This window comes from Vipera berus (assembly GCF_964194415.1).
Source record: "Vipera berus genome assembly, chromosome: 6".
NCBI lineage: Eukaryota > Metazoa > Chordata > Lepidosauria > Squamata > Viperidae > Vipera > Vipera berus.
In genome coordinates this window covers 42112735-42137383 of record NC_138208.1, presented here as the reverse complement: position 1 = coordinate 42137383, position 24649 = coordinate 42112735, and the positions used below count along the sequence as shown (strand labels likewise).

Below are 24649 nucleotides of genomic sequence, written 5' to 3'. Positions count from 1 at the left end.
TGTTTAGATGGATTTGAAGCCCCCTCCTCGGGAGAAGAGGAGGGGGTGAGGCCCCAGGTAGGGGTTGAGCTCTCCGGGGCCGCCTGAGCTGAGAGCTTGGGCGGCTGAAGGATGAGCCCCCCCGAAGCCTGGGTTGCTCTGAGCTGCGCAGCGCCTCTGCTCTGGGATTCTTGGAGCAGAGCCAGGCGTTAGCAACCACCCCTGCCAAAAGGAAATACTTTTGATTATCAAGATGCAGGCAGAGCGGTACAGGAGGTCAAGGTGAAGTGGACTCTTTATTTTTACTCTCTAGCTCAATGGATTTTATAGCTTTAAAGTGAAAGTGCGTAATAAGTGAAAGTGGGGGAAGATGGCGGCTAAAACTTCTAAAGCTCTTCGGAATGCATCTCCCTCGGTATTGACGCTTAAGGATTTACAAGACGCTCTTGGAAAGCATGCACAACTGATGTCTGATATGATGGATGAAAAGTTGAAAAAGCTGGAGGAGAAATTGGAGGAGAAAATGGAGAAATTGGAGAAGAAGATGGAAGAGAAGCTGAGAGCAATGAGGGTGGACATCTTGTCTAAGGTTGAATCCGTAGCTGAATGTGTGCTACAGCTGGATATAAAAGTGGAGGATCTCAGTCAAAAGAACTCTATATTAGAAGCAAAGGTATTAGAAAATGAAAATATAAGGGATAAAATGGACGAAGAATTGAGCCTTGTTCAGTATAATCAGATGCAGTATGCTATTAGAATTAGGGGTTTAAAGGAGAATGGTAAAGAAGATTTAAAGCAGCTGATTTCTGAGGCTCTGGAAGGGGTACTGGGCCAGTCAGCATCTGAAATTGAGGGAAATATGGACAAAGTTTTTCGTGTAAATTCATGGATTGCAAGACAGAGGAAGTTACCCAGAGATGTGGTGGTCTATTTTACAAAGAGAGTAATTAGAGATGAAGTCATTCAAGCTGCTTATGATACTAATTTGGTAGTGGCTGAGCAAGAAGTTTTGGTTTTAAAAGAGATCCCTCCGAAGATCCTAAGGAGAAGGAAAGATTTTGCATTTCTAGTACAGGAACTTAAGAAACGTGATATTAAGTTCAGATGGGAGATTCCAGTTGGGTTGGTGGCGACGCACGAAGGTAAAAGACATCGTTTGGTTACTGTGGCTCAGGCACGTGATTTTTATAGTAATGTGTTAAAAGCAACCCCCCTATCATTTTTGGAAGCTGCAAAAGGATACGGTGTGGGAAAGTTTCAAGATGTTGCAGATAGACAGACAGAGGACAATGGTGTTGGAGGGGATCAAGCCACAGTCTCATCGGTTGCTGCAGGAGGCCAGAAGATGACGCGTGCCGCCCTAAGAAGAGCGAGATGAGAGCAAGAGCAAGACCAGCAGAAAGTTATGGAATCTTCAAAGTGTGCTTACAGTGAAGATGTAGGAGGAGAGCGGACTAAAGAAGTTTTGGGGGTCATGACAGAGGTGCTCCAAAAGTTTTGGGGCGTTAAGATTGCTGATTAAATTTTTAGATTAGAATGTCAATGGAGTAAAATTATTATAGAGGAGAAAGAAAGTTTTTTTTCCTCTTTTTTAATATTTTACACAATTTAAGATTGATGTTATTTGCTTGCTAGAAAAGTATATTAGGGTTATGGACTTAAACTATGTGTTGAACTAAGAGTGGGTATGTAAGCTCCTAATTAACAACAAGTTGTCTTAGAGATTGCCTAAATTTTTTTTTTATATACTCTTTTTATTTGAACTTTTATTTGAACTTAAGGATGATTTGGAACTGTGAGACATTTGGCGTGATACATGCAAGAACTATTTTTGATTATAGTTTAGTTTGGTCGGAGATTATTAAGATTAACAGAGATAAGCGCTTTTGGTGCGTAACTGAGAATTTGTTTGGAAATTAGAGAAAGGTGGGAGAATGCAAATAGCAGGTGAAAGTTTTTTTTTCTTTTCCTTTTTTTTGAAATTAATATGAATAAGGACTGGGATTAAGAAAATTTATTTTGAGTAAAGATCTTTTTCTGTTTTCCTCTTTTTCTTTTCTACTTTATTTGTAAATATTAATATTGTTTGTACTCATTTTATATGAGCTAGAGAGAGATAGAATTTATAGTTTATTGTTGATAACATAGGGGTGTTTATGTTTGTTTTTTGATTTTATGCCCTGTATTTAGCTCTGGGAAGTCGGGGGGGGGGGAGGAGGGAGTGGGGGAGAGGGATAGGGGTGGGGGAGGGGGGGATTAAAGTCAAAATGTATTGTAAAACTTTTTAAATAAAAAAAAAACAACTAACAACAACAACTACAAAGAGCAACATCAGCTATTAGGAAGGTAGGTCCTTAAAAGAAAGAAGTGTCAAGTATGCAGCTATGTATCAATGATATTAATTGATTTAAAATGTTTATAATGGTTCATTAGCCATGCATATCTAGATACTTAAAATAAATATGCAAATTTGGTCATTTTCAGATGTTAAATATCAATCCTCAACTTACAACCACAATTGAGCCCTAATTTTATGTTGTTAAGTGAAAAATTTGTTGCGAGTTTTGCTTCATTTTACCACTTTTCATATTTATTAAGCGAATCACTGCAATTGTTAAATTAGTAACACAGTTGTTAAGTGAATCTGGTTTCCCCCTTGACTTTGCTTGTCAGAAAGTTGCAAAACTCACATAACTCCGAGACACTGCAACCATCATAAATATGAGTCAGTTGTCAAGCATCTGAATGCAAATCACCTGACCATGGGTATGCTACAACAGATACAGTAAGTATGAAAAATGGCCATAAGTCACTTTTTTTAGTGCTGTTGTAACCTTGAACAGTCACTGAATGAACTGTTGTTAATCGAGGACTACCTGTATATTACTTCTAAAAGCATCTGAATGATAGTTTATTATTTTATATGGTGCATCATTTCAGGTAATAGAATATGAGTATTTTTACAAGTTCTGTTAATATCCCCAAAAATAGCATTTGTATTTTTTTCAAAAATCACCCCAGTGAAAGGATATGGAGATGAAACACATCAGCTCTGTCATCTGCAACTGTCCTGTATTACAAGAAGTCTCAACCTATGGCCACTTGCTCAACAATGGTTTGAATTAATAATGGCCTCTGAAAAAGTAAGTTATGACCTAAGTTAGAACTTATAACTGTTGCCCTGCCCTCAGTGACATGAATGCAATTTGCACACTTGGCAACTGACTCACATTTACAAATGGTTTGCAGAATCTTACTGTCATGTGATCATGATTTGTCAAGACTGTATAACTTAACTTACAACTTACCTGACTCAACTAATGAACACAATAAAAAATGTTTATAAAATTGTATCTGGTCACATGATGACTTGACTAATGACCACTACAATGGAAATTCCAGTCCCAATTGTGATCATAAATTGAGGAGTATTTGTAATGGGGAATATCAGCAGAAACTCTAGCTACCCCAGTCTGGTCAGCTAACATACAAAATATTTAACCGTAAGACAGAGAACAACAACAAAAACAACAACGTTAATATTTCATGTAAGTGCAACTGTTTAAGAATCACATTAACTTTAACTAATCCTTAAGCTGCCCTTTTTTAAGGCATGGGCTCAATGTAACATCTAAAGCAGTTCTTCCAAATTATTATTTAAGCAACACATTTTAAAGTAATATTATTATGCCTCAGCAAGTGGTACAACCTGGTTGACATGTCTGAGCTGAAAAACCTACCAGAGTCAAATCTGATTAGTATATGTATTAGTATATGATTTGATGATGTTAACATACAGAAGTCACAGAACAGCCCTATTGTATTTAGTAACACAGCTGCTTAGGACTGCATTGTTTAAGGCAATATTGTGCCTAAATTGCTACAGTCAGCCATTACATATAATGGTACTTCCTATCAAGCACTGCACTCCTACATAATTATCCCAACTGCAGCCAGCAAGTTTTTCATAAATAATCCTACATAAATTGCACTGCAAAAGTATTACATTGGGCCAACTGTTTTCTTCCCATTCATATGGTTAGCTACTCAATAAATATTACATGACATATAATGTGAGATAGCAAACCAAACTGAGATAAAATCCTCTAATTATTTACCATAGGTTATCCAACTTTGATATTTACTTGTAGCAACCACATAGATAGATTTATGATGATTTCATAATAATCTATTCTTAACCTGGTCTTTCAGATCTTCCAATGGCACACTGACACTGAGCCCTGCTGCTCCAGCTATCTTGCTACTAGTGGTCCTCTTCTCTTTCCTTCCACCTTTTCCAGCATAGAGCCTTCTCTAGGAAGCTGTTGTAGATTTTCACATAATGTGTCCAAAATAGGATAATTTAAGCCTGGTTATTTGTGCCTTGAGAGAAAATTCTGGGTTGATTGGTTTGAAGATCCATTTTTATTTATTTTTTGCTCTCTTGGCTGTCCATGGTATTCTTAGGAGTCTTCTCCAACACCAAAATTCAAAAGCATCAATATTCTTCCTATTCTGCTTCTTCAAAGTTCAACATTTGCTTTCCAAGAGTGTCTAAATAGTAGCTTTCATGATTCTGATGTTTGTATGCAGTGCTTTTTTTGTAAAAGAAAAAGGTGCCGGAACTCACACATGTCATACAACCCGCTTTGCCTACCCTACAAGGTTCCATCCAAAAAAGGTGCCGGAACTCCGTTCTGAGAGTTCTATGAGAAAAAAGCCCTGTTTGTATGTATAAACACATCACAACATCTGAGTATCTTTTCCAACGTCTTCATGGTTCTCTACCAAGTCCTAGTCTCTGTCATATTTCTTAGCTGCCTGTTCCTTTATTGTTAATAGGTCATGCATCTTTCTCTAACTTGGTATCCTCTGGAGGTGCTGGAATTTCAACTCTCAGAACTTCTAGTCATTCATTCATCCTAAAAGGCAGAAGCTATCCATCAGTTATATAGCTTTGATAACAGTGTGGCAGTGATACTTTTGAGGAAGAGTGTGTGGATTCTCAGATTCACGAAATCATATCAACTGATATGATTCAGCTCAGTATTCAGTACCAACATTCCAGATATTCTTCTCAGTAAACTAAATCAGCTAGCCGTGCCTGATCACACCTGTAAGTGAATCATAAGCTTTCTAACAAACAGGAAGCAGAAAGTGAAGCTACACAAAATCACAGCCCACTCCCCAGGGCTGTGTGTTGTGTGCTCTCTCCACTTCTCTCTCTATACCAATGACTGCATCACAAAAGATCCCTCTGTTAAAGTACTGAAGTTTGCAGATGATACAAAAGTGACTGGCCTCATTCTAGATAATGACGAATCTGCATAAAGATGGGAGGTTGAACAACTAGCCTTGTTGTGCGGCCGGAACAATTTTGAACTGAACACACTCAAAACTGTAGAAAAGATAGCAGATTTTAGGAGAAACCTTACTATTCTACAGCTTCTTACGATACTAGACAATACAGTATCAACAGTAGAGACCTTCACATTTTTAGGTTCTATAATATCTCAAGATTTAAAATGGACACCTAACATTAAAAATGTCATCAAAAAAGCAGGGGCCGCAAAATTGCTCCATAGCCATAGATCCGGGCTCTGGAGGCTTGGAAAAGGCCTCCGGAGCCCGGATCAGGCCACTGGGGCCCCCGCAAAATAATTTCACGGCCACAGAACTGGGCTCCTGAGATCTTTTCCAGGCCTCCGGAGCCTAGATCGGGCAACTGGGGGGGCGCAAAATTGCCCCGCGGCCATCGATCCAGGATCCGGAGGCTTGCAAAAGGCAGGCTGGGGGGCTGCAAAATCACTCCACAGACATGGATCCGGGCAGCAGAGGACCTTTCCAGGCCTCCGGAGCCCAGATTGGGCTGCAGGGGGCTGTGGATGTGTCCCCTCACCTCAGATTGGAACAGCAGCAAGAACCGCGGCAGAGAGGAGACAGACCTTTTCCAGATGAGTAATCTGCACCTCAGAAGCTCCCTAAAGCGGTTTCTTCTCTCCCCCCCCCCCCCGCTCCGTAAAGGGCTTTCGATTGGAGCTGGAGCTGTGCATGAGTTCTGGCACTTTTTTTCTTTTTTTTTTTACAAAAAGAGCACTGATTACTTGTATGTACACTGAGAGCTTATGCCCCGGAGACAAATTCCTTGTGTGTCCAACCACACTTGGCCAATACAGAATTCTATTCTATTCTATTCTATTCTATTCTATTCTATTCTATTCTATTCTATTCTATTCTATTCTATTCTATTCTATTCTATTCTATTCTATTCTATTCTATTCTATTCTATTATTTCTATTCTATTCTGATTTATAAACAGTTTCCAAATGAAGCCTCAATCCATATTATATTCATACTCAGATTGTTAAATCATTGCACTTTTGCTTGATCAATAATTTTTTTTCCACTTTAAGCATTAGAACCATAGAATTTTTTGGCAGTAGCATTTTATTATTTATTTTCTTATTATTTATTTTCTTATAATCAAATCCATAGTGTTGGTGTATTTGTTTTATCTGGTCACTAACCAAACTAATATCTCTCTCTTCCTCTCTTTCCCCAGTAGAAAATTTATAGCATAAATTTATAGCAATACTGCTATTTAAGGATTTTTATATGACAGCAATGCCAAGCCCATTTCAGTTTGTAATGGACATACTTAGTGGTATGTTATCAGTATATTGCACTGACCAGACACAATTTTCTTAAACTTACCGGTAGTACTTACTCTATTTTTATGCTGCTCTGAAGTAGTTCCTTTTAATTTCAACTACAACATTGTACTTATGAACTGCAAATGCCTCACCAAATTTACTATTTTAGCAATAAGGAAAACAAAATATTAAAATGGGAGGATCTGTAGATCTGTAGAGATTTTAGTAATGGAGGCAGTCCATCCCAAGATGCTGTTGAAAGCAAAGAGGTAGATAGGAAGTGGAATCCACTTCACTGTAACAAACAAAAGCAAATAGCTCAAAATAAAGAAACCATCACTGGCTTCTTCTTCATTTAGAAATGAAAGAAGTGGGACAATTTATCATTTCAATTAAATGTGGCAAGGCAAGCATGTAGAGAATAGATTCTGAGCAACTCAAAGTAGATCCATCTTTGATCACATGACCAAGAGACAGAGGAAGTGAGGCTTAAGAAAAGAGCAGTTGTCCATCTCCTCCAGCAATGCACTAAGAACAATTATTCTGCATTTTTTTCCTTGCAGCTTCTTGCCAGATCCAGCCATTTTCAAACTCAATATTTATTTTATTGGCTTCTCCCACCATACCAAATTTGATCACACTGTTCTGTTTTTGGAATATTATTCTGCTGTTTGACATATGGTCAGATGGACAGAGTCCTGAGCTTTTCACATAATTTCTTTCCAGTATTTCATAGGCTTTGAAGGAATAATAAAAGCAATTAGTCTTGAGCTCTGTTAGAAAGATACAGACTGTCTTTGGAATCCAAATCAATCATCTTATTTGTTTAGATATCATTAGACTAATATTACTCTAAAACAGTTTCAAATGAAACTTTTATGTAAACAATTATGTAAAAGAGGATTTTCAGTCAACAATTCTTTTCTTCAAGTAAATCAATATGCTTACCGTGTAAAGCTCATTAAGAACCCTCATTAAATCCTCATGAAGCTGGAATGCAATTTCTTTGTTCTGTAATTAAAAAGGAATTATTAAGAAACTTAAAGCTACCATTAAGCAAAAACTAGATGAAATATTTTTCACTAAAGCTTTTATAGACACAAAATATAGTCTTCTATTTTTTTTGTTCCGCATTATGAACAGCAGAAATGTATATATATGGGACAGGTGTCAGAGAACAAAACACATTGCATGACTCTTGTGAAGGCAATTAAGCAATATTAATTTGCTACCCTGTGACAATTAAATCAGCCATAACATAGGAAAATAGAGAGTGTTGACAGATTTCTTTCATAACAGCCTTCCTTCCTTCCTTCCTTCCTTCCTTCCTTCCTTCCTTCCTTCCTTCCTTCCTTCCTTCCTTCCTAGTAAGGGTGTTTGTTTACCTTTGGTAGTACTACATATTTGCAAATTAGCCAGCTGAATACTGGTAATTATTGTAGCCACTCCATTGGCAACAGATTGCTTGCCAGGTATTTTCTTTATTATAAAGTTTTATTGATTTTTTAACAGAATTCAATAGTAATCATTCAAGAAAAATGTGTTGTCTGAGAATCTTATTCACTAATACAAATTAAATTCCTAATCCCTAAATCTTTTCTCTGACCATTGATAAAATAGGTCCCAAGTTTGAAAATATTCTGTTTCTTCTTTTTCATTCAACCTTAAAGTAAGTCACCCCTAAAAATCAAGCTAGGGTGTGAGTAGGGGGGTGAAACTGCCCCACGTGCCCTGCACCCACCAGTAGGACCACTACAGCCAGGCCTCCCATACCCCAACACCTGTCACGCTGCTGCTTGACTTCTTCTGTGGCCGCTTGCTGCCACTTGCAGCCAGATGCCATGTGGTGCATTGTGCCGTTGCCACTTCTCGCAGCAGGATGCCACATGGTGCTTCTGGCCGCTTCTGCTGCTCATACGCTTTGGTCTGCTTCTGCTGCTCACGGCAGGAGCAGTGGAAATGGCCCGAAGTGCCATGCCACGAGCAGCAGAAGCGGCCTAAAGCGTGCAAACAGAGGAAGCAGCCCGAAGTGCCACACAAGTAGCAGAAGCTGCCCGAAGCACCATGTGGCATCTGGCAGCAAGTGACGGCAAGTGACCGCAGAGGTTAAGCAGCAGCATGACAGGTGTCAGGGTGTGGGAGGCCTCTCTGTGGTGGTCCTAAGGCAGGGGTGTCAAACTCAATTTCATTGAGGACCGCATCAGCATTGCGGTTGCCCTCAGGGGGCCGGGTGGGTATGGCCAGAGTGGGCGTGGCCTACTGGGTGGGCGTGGCTAGAGTGTGTATGGCCTACTGGGTGGGCATGGCCAGCTCTACATCGTTCGCATCAAGGGTGCCTATGGGGGCCTGGGCAGGAGTGGGACAGATCTGAGGGTCTCTGGCAGAAGGAGGGTCTCTGGGCCAGGGCCAAGGCAGTGGGGGCCATTCCCTCACTGTTTCCAGGATGGCTTTGCGGGCCTCATGAAACCACTTTGTGGGCCGGATCTGGCCCCCGGGCCTTGTGTTTGACATGTCTGTCCTAAAGTAAGACACCCTCTGAAAATAAGACCTGGTGCCTCTTTTGGAGGCAAATAAATAAATAAATAAATAAGACCGGGTCTTATTTTCAGGAAAACATGGTACTTGTAAAGCCACTGCACTTTTACTGAAAAAAATAGGTTCTGCTTTGTTGGATCTGAACTAAAACTATTCAATTTAGCATTCTTTGCAAGTGAGTAGTTAATTAGAACGTAACAAGTGGACCTGACATCCTTCTTCACTGGCCATTCTGGTTGACAATTATGGATCTGTAGTTCAACAACTGGAAAGCCACAAATTTTTAACCCTTTTGTATGAAATTAGAACAACTGCCAATTTTTCAAAGACATTAATTTATTATAAGTAGGCAGTTAATGTTGATGAGTTTGTTGATAAATCAAATAACTGTGAAAATTGTTTTAAAAGGAGTCATAGATGGTATGTTTGGTAACACAGTAATAATATCATGGAGAAAATCCAAGGTTTGGGGGGGCGGTGGGGAAAGAGATTGTGTTTTCTTATATTTAATCTTTTACTGTTTTAATCTTTTATAATATTGTTTTATTGGATTGTAAGCTGCCCAGAGTTGCATGACAGTGAGACGGGCGGCATATACATTTAAGAAATAAATAAAAACAATTTTGTTCATTTCCCAAGAATTCACAATACTTTTGCTTCATTTGGCAATGCAAACTGTCTGTGACTGATATCTGGCATTAGCATTCATATGGAAATAGTTTACTTTGCATTTTTGTTTAGAATTAAATCACATTGTTTTCTCATCTCTTTCTGTGCTGCTAAATCTTTCTACCATTCTAATTTTCTTCTGTCTGACAATACCATCTTGCTCGCTACATTTCTTATATCCTTTACCCTCTGGGCATCTCAAACTGGCAATACTGTTTACATTCTGTAATTAGTCCTTAAATGGCTAAAATGTTTATTTAACTAATAAGTCCAACAGAAGGGAGAAGAACAATACAATGGTTGAATATCTAGTAAAAACAGTCATGGATTTGCAGAAAATTGACTGGTATAAATTGACTGCTTTAAATACAGATAAAAATATAAGTGGATTCCTACAGCAAATGGAATTTTAAAGGGTCACAGAATTGGAAGATTTGTTTAGTCTAAAAATGATTATTTATTGAAATGAATTAAGTAATACTTATAAAAGTAACTTGGGGACTTTACCTTGTCCACTTGGTGGGAGTGATAGGTGCAGGCTAAGTCCAAACAACATGCATAGAAATGGATCTTATTTCACTAACTATTACTTGTGGCCATCCAAAGGAAATCTGTCCCCTACTTCTTTTTACAAATATACCCTAATTTTCAAGGAAAAAAATATGGACCCAGGAGCTTCAAGCACCTTTCTAAGGGGGAAAATATGGTTTTAAAAAGATAAATGAGCTTTGAAATGATCTAAAAGCTTTTATGAATATCCACTTGACATTTATGCTGAAAAGTAAATGCCAGCACTTCTAGTTAATAGCCACTGAGCACCTCACAGCTCTTCTAGTAGACCAGAGGTGTCAAACTGCCAGCCCATGGGCTGGACGCGTCATCTGGAAGCCGCGTCCACCCCATTGCCAGCAATGGCGAAAAGGCTCCGATGCGTTGCGCGACATCACATGACGTCGTGAGTTTGATATGTCTGTAGTAGACTGAAAATTGAAGAACTTCTTCTTTCTCTGATCATAATCAGAGAGCAGAGACAGATTTAATCAAATTAAGTGTGTGCATGTGTGTTGTAAAAGAGAAATGTTTATTACTGGCACAGAATTAATAGAGCTATTAAAGTAAACATCTTAATTGAAGAAAGAAGTTATTCTAATTAAGTTAAATGTGGAGGGCTTATATAACTCTTTTTTCCCTTAGTGACTAACAATAGATTTCTTAACAGAAAAATAGGCAATGTCAAGTGTATACCAAAAGTATTAGTAAAGTGACATTTCAAATTTATTTACAACATCTTTACTCGAAACAAAATTCTACTGAGTACAATAAGGCTTGCTCCCAAATAAAAATAAATACCATCCAAAATGTTAATTTGTTATTACTTTGCCCTAGATTGGTATCTAAAAAGTGTTAGTAACTATTTGAAACCTCTGAAAAGGAAAAATTGCCCAGGTTACATAAACATGGATTTAACTGCTTAATATCAAATTATAGTGTGAAATGCCCTTAAATGTGATTTAACCACCTACTCATTGCAGGATTCATTAGTGATCTTTAGCAGATGGCCATTCAGCTTTTGTTTGAAGACTTCCAGTGTTGGAGAACTTATAACTTCCATTGGCTTAATATTTCCTATAAAGTCAGGAAATTTTTCATACTGAACCTACAAACATTTTTGTAGTTTTAATCTGGTCCTGCTTTCTCGGTATAGAAAATAAATTCACTCTTTCTGTCTTTCAACTCTACAGATATTTAAAGACTTCTACCATATCTCCCCTTAGTAGTCTCTTCCATAGGCTAAGGCAGGGGTCTTCAAATTCGGCCCTTTTATGACTCATGGACTTCAACTCCCATAATTTCTCAGCCAGCATGCCTGGCTGAGGAATTCTGGGAGTTGAAATCCATGAGTCATAAAAGGGCTGAGTTTGAAGACTCCTGGGCTAAGATAAGTGTATATTATTGAACAGAAAGTACCATAGATTTTTAGAGATAATTTCTTTGACAACAGGGCAAAAGCTGCAAAGCCCTGTGAAAATACTCAATGCTTATTCTTCCATATACCTATTAAACAGAAAGCAAAAAATATCTTTAAAAACTAGGCTCTGGTTAAAATATTTATGGGCATGCCATCATCTCAAAGTGCTTCCTTAGCTGGAAGAGAACACAAAATATTATAAAAGCTGATAGAATTTGTCAACAACAGAAGGCACAGAATAATGTAATTATCTATGCAAGCTTATAGTTCACTTGCTATAATTAAAGTAAGAAGTACAGAATTTCAGATCATTACCCTATTCCTAATTTAAACAAATTCATCCCCTGATGTGACTTTATAATCTCCTTTGTTTTGTCCTCAAGAACCACCTAAAGAATTTATAAAGTTTATTGCAGTTTTTTTATGGTGGAGTTTTTAGCAAGATTGATACCAGTATTCTTTTTCATTAAAAGTGTAACTTCTCCCAAGCAGGGCTTTTTTTTGTCATAGAACGCTCAGAACGGAGTTCCGGCACCTTTTTTGGATGGAACCTTGTAGAGTAGGCAAGGTGGGTTGTATGACATGTGTGAGTTCCGGCACCTTTTTCTTTTACAAAAAAAGCAAATAATAGAATTATCTTGTACATTGGCTTAGATTTGTTATATATAGACTATCTTCCCTTTGCGAAAGATAACACAGTATACCTAAGCATGTCGCATTTAGCTTTTCTGCATTTAAAATTTCATGTTCTTGTCAATTTCACCAAAAAGCCTCTTCTCCATATTTATAGCAAAAAATGTCATAATGAAGTCAGTTACTAATCTCCTGCAGAGTATTCATTTTCAAATTATGTCTTTTAGATAACTCTATTTCATTGAAAATAAGAGAAATAACATTATTATACCTTCTTGAACACTCTGGTGGAATCTTCACTTATCTGCATAAAACGCATGATGACATTGTTCAGGTAGATATCGCTCAGTGTTGCATGGTCTTTGCTTTCTCTTCTCACTTGGTTGAGAAGTAAGTACCAACAATTTACTGGAGATAGCAGATTCTGGTCTTTCCTAGTAAGCATACATATGTTATATAGTTTATATCAGTTGCAGGTACCATTGTGTTTTATTTATTTTAAATAAAATGTTTGCAACCATTAAATTACATAAATACATTAACAAAGCCGGCATTTTCAGGATTGTATTTGTGTAAATTATCTCTTAACATTCATTAAGCACACTTTCAATGCTGGAAATCAGCATTCTGAAAGCACAGTAAAGCCTTCCAGTGCATATTTGACAGTTGAGATTTTAAACTTTTTCCAAGGTTATAGGTTTGCAATCAAATTCTAAGTTTACATTTTTTAAATAAAGCCATAAATAATTATGTGCCATTTTAAAAAGGTAACCTATATTTATTTATCCTGTAAATCTGCTTTTATCAGTAGCATTCATATCTATGCAGGAAGTCAGAAAACAATAGCGAACAAGGCCCTGTCCAGATGGTATGCTTTAGTGTTTACAGTTCATTCCTATAGCTTGAAATGTAGGATATAATTCAGGGACAGGACATCCAGGAGTTCCTTGTGGAAAGTTAATCATAAAACTGGAAAAGCTACTCTCTATGTGGCACAAAAAATGAAACAAAAACATAGAATATCTGCTTCATTTGTCTATCTCTAAAATGTTTATTTGTCTATCTCTAAAATGTTTATTTCCTCCTGGAGAAAATTTATTTATGTGGTCACTAAGCATCAACACTAACACTGGTAATCAATAATGGATACTACATAGTACAGAATACAGAATATTCCAAGATTTGAAAGGGAGGGAAGTAGTTGAAATCACCAAATTCTCAAGTGATTATGTACATTAAAAATCAAAATACCAAAGGATAAATATTGCTATTTTAATAAACAACCCTGAAATTAAACAAACATGAAACTCTCAAATGAAAAACATTTACAAATGGAACAATTGAGTTGTATTCAGATTCATAGTATTAGTCTAATATAACTTGACCGAGTCTAGGAGCAAATTACATATGTGGATAATCTACCTAGGAAATACTGCTTTCATAGACTTTGGTTTTTTTGGTCATACCTCCTTGTTAAGTCTAGAATACAATATTAATAACCAGATTATGAGACTGAAATAAGATGATTTGTTTCACATTTTAATTTAGAAGACATCGATCACAGGTCAGATTTCATGGAGAATATCTATTTTTTAAAAAGGTTAGGATGTCTTTAGAAAAATTGGCTCAGTACAAAAGTCACAAGTTCAATTCTAGTCTGACAAACCATGGTTGATTGCACAGTGATTCTGAAAATTAGTTTAGCCTTCAATTGTATAAGGAACCTTATCTTACTTGTACTGTTGATGATCTTTAGTACTTCTTGTTTTTGCCATGAACCTTTCAGCTAACTTTTCAAGACTGCGTGAATATTCCGTTTCTATTTCTGCCTTTTTACGAAAGAAGTCTTGCAAGTCTTGAAGAAGCTGCACTCTCATCTCAGTTTGCTGCTCCAGGCATTTTTGTTGTTCTGTTAGCTGAGCTCGAATTTCTAGATGGAAACATAGTAGTTTTGTTAGAAGTTTACTAATTTACTAGCAATCTTTCTCATACATATACTTTTATGAAGTTTATACCATACAACGTAGGAATAATCAGATCATTAGCAACAATGTACAAATGGTTCATAGAATGGCTATATTTGATGCTTGTCAAAGAAAACATGTTAAACCTGTAATGAAAAATAATTTATTGGTTATCAGTAAGAATTTTGGAGAAATTAAAGGAGTTGTGGTCAAATCAAATATATCCTTTTCCAAATTGCATGAGATCTTGGGAAATACTGCTTTTGGTATAAATTCTGGTTTTACCATGTGCATGGCTGCACAAAGATCTCTGACTAACTGAAAGACAAAAAGGACAAATACAAAAAATGGAAAGAGGGGCACATAATCAAGGCCGATTATCAGCAGACAGCCAGAACATGCAAAGATGAAGTCAGGAAAGCAAAGGCTCAGAATGAACAAAGACTTGCAACAGAAATCAAGGATAATAAAAAAAGTTTCTTCCAACATATTAACAACAAGAAAAAAAGTTAAGGAAATTGTAGGTCCACTAAAGAGAGAGAGAAAAAGACCCAAAACAATCAGTTTAACATCAATACCTGGGAAGATCCTAGAAAAGATAATCAAAAAACGGATCTGAGAACAACTAGGAGCAAACAAAGTTATAACTAGTACCCAGCACAGGTTTGTTAAAAACAGATCATACCAAATCAATCTTATTTCATTCTTTGATAAAGTGACTAAACTAGTAGACCATTCAAATGTTATGCACGTAGTATACTTAGATTTCAGTAAGGCATTTGATAAAGTAGACCACAACCTACTCCTGGCAAGCTAGAAAAAGGTGGAATAGACAACATCACCACTAGATGGATCTGTAGCTGGCTGGCAAACCATACTCAACAAGTAATCCTCAATGGCACTACTTCCATATGGAGAGAAATAAGCAGTGGGGTACCACAAGGAGGGAATTGAAAAGGAGCTCATCAAATTTGCAGATGACGCTAAACTGGCAGGAGTATCCAATACCCCAGAAGACAAACTCAGGATCAAAAAAGATCTTGACAAACTTTAACAATGGGCCCTATTCAACAAAATGAGTTTCAATATGGAGAAAAGCAAAGTTTTACATTTAGGCAGGAAAAATCAAAGATACAAGTACAGTAAGTGTGAAAGGGACCTTGGAGTCCTAGTGGAAAATCACTTGACTATGATCCAGCAGTATGCAGCAGCAGCCAAAAAAGCTAATACAATCCTGGGTTATATAAACAGAAGCATAGAATCAAGATTACACAAAGTATTAGTACCGCTTTATAAAACCCTAAGCCCACACCTGGAATACTGCAGCCAATATTGGTCACCATATCACAAAAAAGATGTTAAGAGTTTGGGAAAAATTCAGAGAAGAGCAACTAAGATGATCAAAGGCCTGGAGACTAAAACATACGAAAACGGCTGTAGGACTTGGGTTTGGCTAGTCTAAAGAAAAGAAGAAATAGGGGAGACATAACAGCAGTGTTCCAGTATTTGAGGGGGTTCCACAAAGAATAGAGGGTCACGTTAATCTCCAAAGAACCAGAGGGCAGGACAAGAAACAATGGCTGGAAACTGATCAAAGAGAGAAGCAACCTGGAATTAAGGAGAAGCTTCCTGACAGTGAGGACAATTAACCAGTGGAACAGCTTGCCTCCAGAAATGGTGGGTGCTCCATCACTGCAGATTTTTAAGAAGAGGCTAGACCGGGGGTAGGCAACCTCGGCTCTTTTATGACTCATGGACTTCAACTCCCAGAATTCTTGAGTCAGAATTCTTGACTAGTCCAGAATTGAGTCAGAATTCTTCTAGTCCAGCCCCCTTGAGCAGGGGGCTGGACTAGAAGAACTCCAAGGTCCCATTCTATTCTATTCTATTCTATTCTATTCTATTCTATTCTATTCTATTCTATTCTATTCTATTCTATTCTATTCTATTCTATTCTATTCTATTCTATTCTATGTCTGGAGGAAAAGGATGATTCCATGTTAATCTTCATAATTTTACATAATGATATTTGATAATGATAAGTACTTCAAAAACAATTCAAATTTTGCTGTTTTATAGTTGGCACAAAGGTTCTGTATTTGACATAAACTTTGGGGTTGGGTGTCCAACAAATTTAAAACATAGAATATCTGCTTCATTTCTCCATCTCTAAAATGTTTTTTTCCTCCTGGAGAAAATCCATCTATGTGGTCATTAAGCATTAATACTAACACCGATCATCAATAAGGGATACTACTGTACATAGTACAAAATACAGAATATTCCAAGATTTGTAAGTTTCCATTTTATAAATGATGTATCACATTGTTTTGAATGTGCTAAGCAGTTATATTTCCTCGATTGTTATGAAAAGCAAAAGTTTTTTGGTAGTGCCTTGTCTAAGATCATCATGACCTTTTCATCCTAAAATCCAGGTGGCCTTCAAGTGAATTAGCTGCTGAAGCTTTTTGAGTACTATTGTCAGTGCTTTTTTTTCTAAAAAAGAAGGTGCCAGAACTCAGAGGTGCTGTCACTGGGAGCAATGCCAGTGTCTTGCTACAGTGTTGCCGCCCATCCTTTGCACACCCGCGGGGATTCCCCTCACCACAGCTGCCGTGAGGATTCCCCTCCCCACAGTTGCTGCCGTGGCCCATGCTGATCTCCCACCTGGAGCTGCACCGAACCCCAACCCAGAGCTGTGTTCCTCGTGGCAGTGGTCTCTGGCACTAAACAGCTGATGGCCTCTGGCACCGGCACTCGTACACTTACTGCCCTGTCGCTTCCAAATGCAGTAAGTGAGTGAGCAAGCAAGTGGTGTTTGGAAGCGTTTAGAAGCAATGGGGCAGTAAGTGAGTGAGTGAATGAGCAAATGGTGTTTGGAAGTGTCGGGGGCAGTGAGTGTGTGAATAAGCAAATGGCGTTTGGAAGTGACGGGGCAGTAAGTGAGTGAGTGAACGAGCAAATGCTGTTTGGAAGCGACGGGGCAGTAAGTGAGCGAGCGAGCAAGAGGCCTTTGAAAGAGACGGAGTGAGTGAGAGCAACTGGAGGCTTTTGTGAGCAAAGTGTGAGTGAGTGGGGGGGGGCTTTTGCGAGCAAAGGGTGAGATAAAAAGGGAAAAGTGAGGGAGAGAAGCGAAAAAAGAAAAGGCACTGACTTCTGACTTCCTCTGTTACAGGAGTAGAAGGAAGCATTAACATTGAACCTCAACTTTTTGCTTTTCTATAATATTATAAACTAGCCATTTCTATAACAATAAATGAATCTAACCAATGAAACCCAAAATACCCCCCCCCTTTTTTTAAATCATCAAGTTTTTGAGACCTTGTTAAGCATGGTGGTGCATGAATATTGTCATGTCCTATAAAAGTAGTACAATTTCTGAAAAGGTTGAAAAGCCCTGATGTAAATGCAGCCTAAATTGTTTATTGCCATCCTATCTGCAAATAATATCTTACTTACCTAGTTGAGATGGTGTAGTTGGGCAGCAGGGAGGGGTGCAAAGTTCCTGCCTTCGCTGCAGACAACTTGCCTGTGCAACGTTTGCTGGCTGGGTCTTTTGGCGCACTCAGCAGCAATTCCAATTGGCTTTCAAAAGCCAATATGTAACATCTTCTGGGAATTGAAGTCCACAAGTCATGAAAGAGCCAATAGGCCAGGCGTAGGCAACCTTGGCTCTTTTATGACTCGTGGACTTCAATTCCCAGAAGATGTTACATAACGTAACATCAACTGGAAGATGTTAAAACTGTCCTTCTGTTTCTTTCCTTCCCAAAAATTGTGTTAATGAGTCCTCTCTAAGCTCTGCTAATCAGCTTGTCCTGGATTGTTTTGCCGCAAAACAGAACGGTTTACAAGTTGCAGTTGAGACAGCCCATCTCATTTTAGATGTATCACTTATAATTGAAGATTATAATTAGTTGCGTGTGCACGTTCAGCAAGTGTGATGTATTTGTGCTGGCATTTCTAGGCCTCTTTCCAACCATATCCAGAAAAATTTGTAACAAACATTGGAATTCTCAAGGCTATGTTTGGTATTTCCCAGCAATCTGTTACTGGAAGGAAAAAGCAATTCCTGCTGCGTTACTGATCCCAGAGAAGCATTTGCATGTATGCAGGTATCCTTAGGGTGCCATAGTTATGGATGAGAAATATTGGTTGCAAAGTTGGCATTTCTGGATGTAATACAGATATTTTGGACTTATTTTTGTTTCTTTGCATGTTTGATATTTTTAAAAAGGCATATGCTACTGACTACGCTTATGCACATATGTAACATCTTTTGCTAGGATACATGACCACTGCTTGTCCAGAATGTGAAAAGTGAAAGATTGTGACTAAACACAATTTTAATGTACAGATAATACCACCAGAAATTATTTTAGCCTTTTAAATAAATGTTGTTATTGATGTTAAGCTCACAATGGAAAATATCATTTATTGTTCTGTATATATTAGGTTAATTATTTAAAGACTGAAGTGCAACATAACTAGATTCTAAATAATCCATTTTGTAAAACACACAACAGTCCAAACAGTAAAAGTAAAGTCCAAATTAAGAATATTTCATTCTTAAGAATTGTTTAATTTAAAGTGGTTTAGTTGTAATAGATGGGTTATAGATTCAAAATAGTTTTCAAGAGTATGTACAAAAGATACTATTTTTTTCTAGCATCAGTTAAATTAGACACATTGAGAAAAATGTTTTTCATTTCTTTCCTGTTACTTTTATTGATTTCATTACAGAGATGTTAACATAGGAAATAGAATATTTTGTTATCTAATTTTACCTTCCAAAAGACAGAAGCAGATGAAAAATGTGAGGTTCTTTCCTGTTGGCTTTTTTGAATTAGCTGTTTTAGATTTTAAAAGTTTATTTCCTAAAGAAGTAACCTTGTAAATAATTTTAATGTCCTCCTCTAGTGCAGGGTAGGCAACCTTGGCTCTTTTATGACTCAAGGACTTCAACCCCCAGAATTCCTGAGCCAGCATGGCTCAGCTTGGAAACCTCTTTTTCCCCTGAGCGTGGCTGGCTCAGTATTGTTTTGCCGCAAAACAGAACGGTTTACAAGTTGCAGTTGAGACAGCCCATCTCATTTTAGATGTATCACTTATAATTGAAGATTATAATTAGTTGCGTGTGCACGTTCAGCAAGTGTGATGTATTTGTGCTGGCATTTCTAGGCCTCTTTCCAACCATATCCAGAAAAATTTGTAACAAACATTGGAATTCTCAAGGCTATGTTTGGTATTTCCCAGCAATCTGTTACTGGAAGGAAAAAGCAATTCCTGCTGCGTTACTGATCCCAGAGAAGCATTTGCATGTATGCAGGTATCCTTAGGGTGCCATAGTTATGGATGAGAAATATTGGTTGCAAAGTTGGCATTTCTGGATGTAATACAGATATTTTGGACTTATTTTTGTTTCTTTGCATGTTTGATATTTTTAAAAAGGCATATGCTACTGACTACGCTTATGCACATATGTAACATCTTTTGCTAGGATACATGACCACTGCTTGTCCAGAATGTGAAAAGTGAAAGATTGTGACTAAACACAATTTTAATGTACAGATAATACCACCAGAAATTATTTTAGCCTTTTAAATAAATGTTGTTATTGATGTTAAGCTCACAATGGAAAATATCATTTATTGTTCTGTATATATTAGGTTAATTATTTAAAGACTGAAGTGCAACATAACTAGATTCTAAATAATCCATTTTTTAAAACACACAACAGTCCAAACAGTAAAAGTAAAGTCCAAATTAAGAATATTTCATTCTTAAGAATTGTTTAATTTAAAGTGGTTTAGTTGTAATAGATGGGTTATAGATTCAAAATAGTTTTCAAGAGTATGTACAAAAGATACTATTTTTTTCTAGCATCAGTTAAATTAGACACATTGAGAAAAATGTTTTTCATTTCTTTCCTGTTACTTTTATTGATTTCATTACAGAGATGTTAACATAGGAAATAGATTATTTTGTTATCTAATTTTACCTTCCAAAAGACAGAAGCAGATGAAAAATGTGAGGTTCTTTCCTGTTGGCTTTTTTGAATTAGCTGTTTTAGATTTTAAAAGTTTATTTCCTAAAGAAGTAACCTTGTAAATAATTTTAATGTCCTCCTCTAGTGCAGGGTAGGCAACCTTGGCTCTTTTATGACTCAAGGACTTCAACCCCCAGAATTCCTGAGCCAGCATGGCTCAGCTTGGAAACCTCTTTTTCCCCTGAGCGTGGCTGGCTCAGTATTTCTGGGAGTTGAAGTCCACGAGTCACAAAAAAGTGCCAAGATTCCCTACCCCTGCAACAGGCTTTTGAAAGCCAATAGAGAGAGCTTTTTTTTTCAAAAAAAGGTGCCGAAACGCCGTTCTGAGCATTCTATGAGAAAAAAAGCCCAGACTATTGTAAACCTGGAAAAACTCTTCCTAATGATATTTTTGCTTGACTATTTTTAAAGGAAATGTTGGTATTTTATTTTGTAACATTTTTGTGAACTTTGAAAATGAGCATGGCTGCGGCCATCTTCCTTATTCATTTTCGGTTGACACATTGAAAGAAGGGAGGGGGGATTGCCAGGTGCTTCACTAGACAAAATAAACCTTTTTCAACCAGTGGTACGCGTATCACCTGTGGTACCTTGCCACATGGCAGGTGGTACGCGACTGCTAGCCAAGTGTAGCAGGGGAGGGGAATAAGCCGAAGCAAACCAACCCTGAGGGGGAGGCAGGTGCAAGTGCAGTTGCAGGACTGTCTGGGCTTGGCAGAAGCCCCAGGAGCCAGTAGGGTTCCAGCTGATAGGCTACAGATGATTAGCGTTTCTGGAAGCAGCACAGAGCTGGAGGTGAACTGAAGAAAAAGGGGGGAAGGAGAGGCTATAAAAGGAGGTGGTTTGGGTGGGAAAGGGAAAAAAAAGACAACAGGGAAAAAGAAGGAGAGGTCAGCCGGCAGAGAGGAAACAGGGACAGAGAAGTAGCAGCAGCTGTTGCTGGAAGAAAAGGCCCCCTGGTTCATTTTCTCCAGCCAGGAGAATGCAAACAGTGGTGATGAAATGAAAAGCTGGCATGTCGGAAAGAAGGTGGGTTTATTTAGTTCTGGATCAGCTGGCAGCTTGATTGGGTTACCATAAGGATTTTTCTACAGTTGTTACAGCGTTTTGTAATTCAGAGGCTCCTTTGTGTGCTTTGGTTATTGGAATATTTTAGTCTGTATTTTAGGCTAGCAATGAGTCCAAAGTGTTAACTTCCGTAGGTTTAATCTCTTTAAACAAATGTAATTAGTTTTACCCCCTTATCTCGAGTCTGTCTATGGCTTTTAGAAAGTTTTCTTTGAAGGTAAACAGGTTTAATTTTAAAGTTAAAGCTTTTTGCAATTGCTGGAGCCTTTCAGTCTGGAATTGCAACATTGTGACACGTGACACGCCTGAGGCAGCTTAAAGGAAAAAAAACCCTGAGTTTATGTGTTTATTTTGTGAGCCTTTCTTGCTTTTCACTTGACTCCTGTGTCTTTAAGGGTACAGGGAAGGGATGGTGGGGTGCATTCTTACTACACTGTGGAAGGAGGGCTAAGAAGGGCTGACCAGCTAGCTCAGGGGGTCTACAAACTTAGCAACTTTAGCTCCCAGAATTCCTCATCCAGCCATGATGGCTGAGGAATTCTGGGAGTTGAAGTCCACAAGTCTTAAAAGTGCCAGGTTTGAAGACCCCTGAGCTAGCTGGTAGTGGTGTATATTAATAAACATGGATAAATTCATCATACATTTGTCAGTGCAAAGGGAAAGTGATTCAGCAAAGGAACAGCCACCAAAGAAATTAAAACTTTTTCCTTTTTCTTTTTCTTTTTCCCTTTTTTCCTACAGTTTGTAATATTTTACTAGATTATAAAATAAAATACAAAAATATAAAAGCAAATAGTAGGACACAGTGGGGAGGGAAAAGGGGAGAAAAGTGAGGGGGAGAAGAGAAAAAGATTTCCTCTGTTGCAGTAGAAAGAAGCATTAACATTGAACCTCAACTTTTTAGTTTTCCATAATATTATAAACTAGCAATTTCTATAACAACAAATGAATCTAATTGGTAAAACCCAAAATCCCCCCCTTTGTTTAGTCATCAGGTTTTTGACACCTTCCTAAGCACTGGTGGTATTCAAATATTGTCATGTCCTAAAAGTGATACAATCTGTGATAAGGTTGAAAAGCCCTGGTTTAGAGAACATGTTATGTAGAATGTAATTGGAAAAAACAGGTGTATATAATTTTTAATTTTGCAAGCTTCCCAGAGTCACTGTGTATGAGTTGGACATCCATATAAATTTGTTAAATAAATACATAAAATACTACTGTCCATTGTTATAAATGAAAATTAGCTTTTCTGCAAAATATTTTATTTAAAATTGAACAGTTGACTTAGATTAGTTGAAAATACAATAGCAGAGGTAGCTGCGGTATTTATCCAGTTGACTATTCCTTTGGAGGAGGGAAATTGTTTTAAATTTGGAGTTTTCTCTTTTGCAGGTAAATCAAAAATTTTACGTAATCCATTTATATTTTTAACTTTTATATTTTCTCTATATTTTTAAAAGTTGCCAGATACTCTTAATAGCTAATCTTTCTAAATGCAACCCCTGCATTTTCTGCGTCGCATCAGAAAAGCACATCTTCCTTCCCCTATCCTTACCACTTTCTACAGAGGGACGATCGAGAACATCCTGTCATACAGCATCACAGTCTGGTTTGGAAGCATCACTGCTTCAGACAGGAAGGCAGTGCTGAAAAGATTATTGGCAGTTCCCTCCCTTCCATCCAGGACTTAACACATAAGTGTTGCTTGAGCAGGGTCTGTAAGATTGTCGGGGACACTACATATCCTCCTCGATCTGTTTTCCTTGTTACCTTTTGGGAGGAGGCTCCGTGGTATATGAAGCAGAACATCCAGATTCAGTCACAGTTTTGTTCCATACAGTATTAACTTTGTGAACTCTAAAGCTTCCTCCTTCCGTTACATATTCAAGATGGACAGTGATTAATATTTATATGTTACTTAATATGGAAGGGACACGGTGGCTCAGTGGGTTAGGAGGCTGAGCTTGTCGATCAGAAGGTCGGCAGTTTGGCGGGTCGAATCCCGAGTGCCGCGTAACAGAGTGAGCGCCTGTTACTCGTCCCAGCTTCTGCCCACCTAGCAGTTCGAAAGCACGTCAAAATGCAAGTAGAAAAATAGGGACCGCTACGGTGGGAAGGTAACAGCGTTCCGTGCGCCTTTGGCGTCTAGTCATGCCGGCCACATGACCACGGAGATGTCCTCGGACAAACGCTGGCTCTTCGGCTATGAAACGGAGATGAGCACCGGCCCCTAGAGTCGGAAACGACTAGCACGCATGTGCGGGGGAACCTTTACCTTTACCTTAATATGTAAGGGTGTAGGTCTATACATATGTTGTATATAGTATGTTTAAATGTGTGTTATGTATGTGTACACTTTGAGAGCAAGCTTAGGAAAGGTCTCTGGAGCCCGGATCAGGCCGTGCAGGGTCTGCAAAATCGTTCCACGGCCATAAATCCAGACAGCGGAGATCCAGGCCTCCAGAACCCGGATTGGGCTGTGGCAGCAGGAACCAGCGCAGAGAGGAGACAGACCTTTTCCAGGTGAGTCCTGAGTGGCAGGAAGGGAGGGGGAAGCATGAGAGCCTTAAGTGAAGGCTCGCAACTCACTTGTGCTGGCAGCTTAGAAGGAACTGGTTCTTCCATTCAAAAAAAGGTGCCAGAATGCTGTTCCATGTGTTCTATGACAAAAAAAGCACTGTATTTGTTTCTATGTATGCATACAGTGCTTTTTTTGTCATATATATATGACAGATCCTGGTGGGCACCATGGTTTTCCATGGAGTTTCGGGATATGAAGCATCGGAGACGGAGCCTAGAGAGCTGTTGGAGGTCCAGCCGGTCTGAGTCTGATCGATTGCGACTAAGAACCTTCACGAGGTCTTATCTCGCAGCGATGGAGGCAGCGAAGTCCAATTGCTTTGCTGCCCTCATCGTGTCCGCAGATAATCGCCCGGCCGCCCTGTTTGGGGTGACTCGCTCCCTCCTGAACCAGGAGGTGAGGAAGGAGCCCCTGCAGGGTCGTGCCGAGGAATTTAGTCAATATCTGGCAGATAAAATCGCTCAGATTCAGGCCGGATTGGACTCCGACTGGGGAGTCTGACGACGGGGAATCGAGCAGTCTTGGGAATATTATTTGGGAAGAATT

The 24649-nt window shown here is 38.3% G+C and overlaps 1 protein-coding gene across 1 annotated transcript in view; it reads right to left on the bottom strand.

Annotated features, from left to right (window-relative positions):
- The window catches only part of SRGAP1 (SLIT-ROBO Rho GTPase activating protein 1), a 159806-nt gene that overhangs the window by 61760 nt on the left and 73397 nt on the right, over positions 1 to 24649 (bottom strand). Inside the window, exons 2-4 of the mRNA XM_081331631.1 lie at positions 14173 to 14368; positions 12710 to 12872; positions 7581 to 7643 (exon numbers count right to left, since the gene is read on the bottom strand). Of these exons, the coding sequence (XP_081187757.1) occupies positions 7581 to 7643; positions 12710 to 12872; positions 14173 to 14368 (422 nt within the window). The remainder of the gene's footprint in view (positions 1 to 7580; positions 7644 to 12709; positions 12873 to 14172; positions 14369 to 24649) is intronic.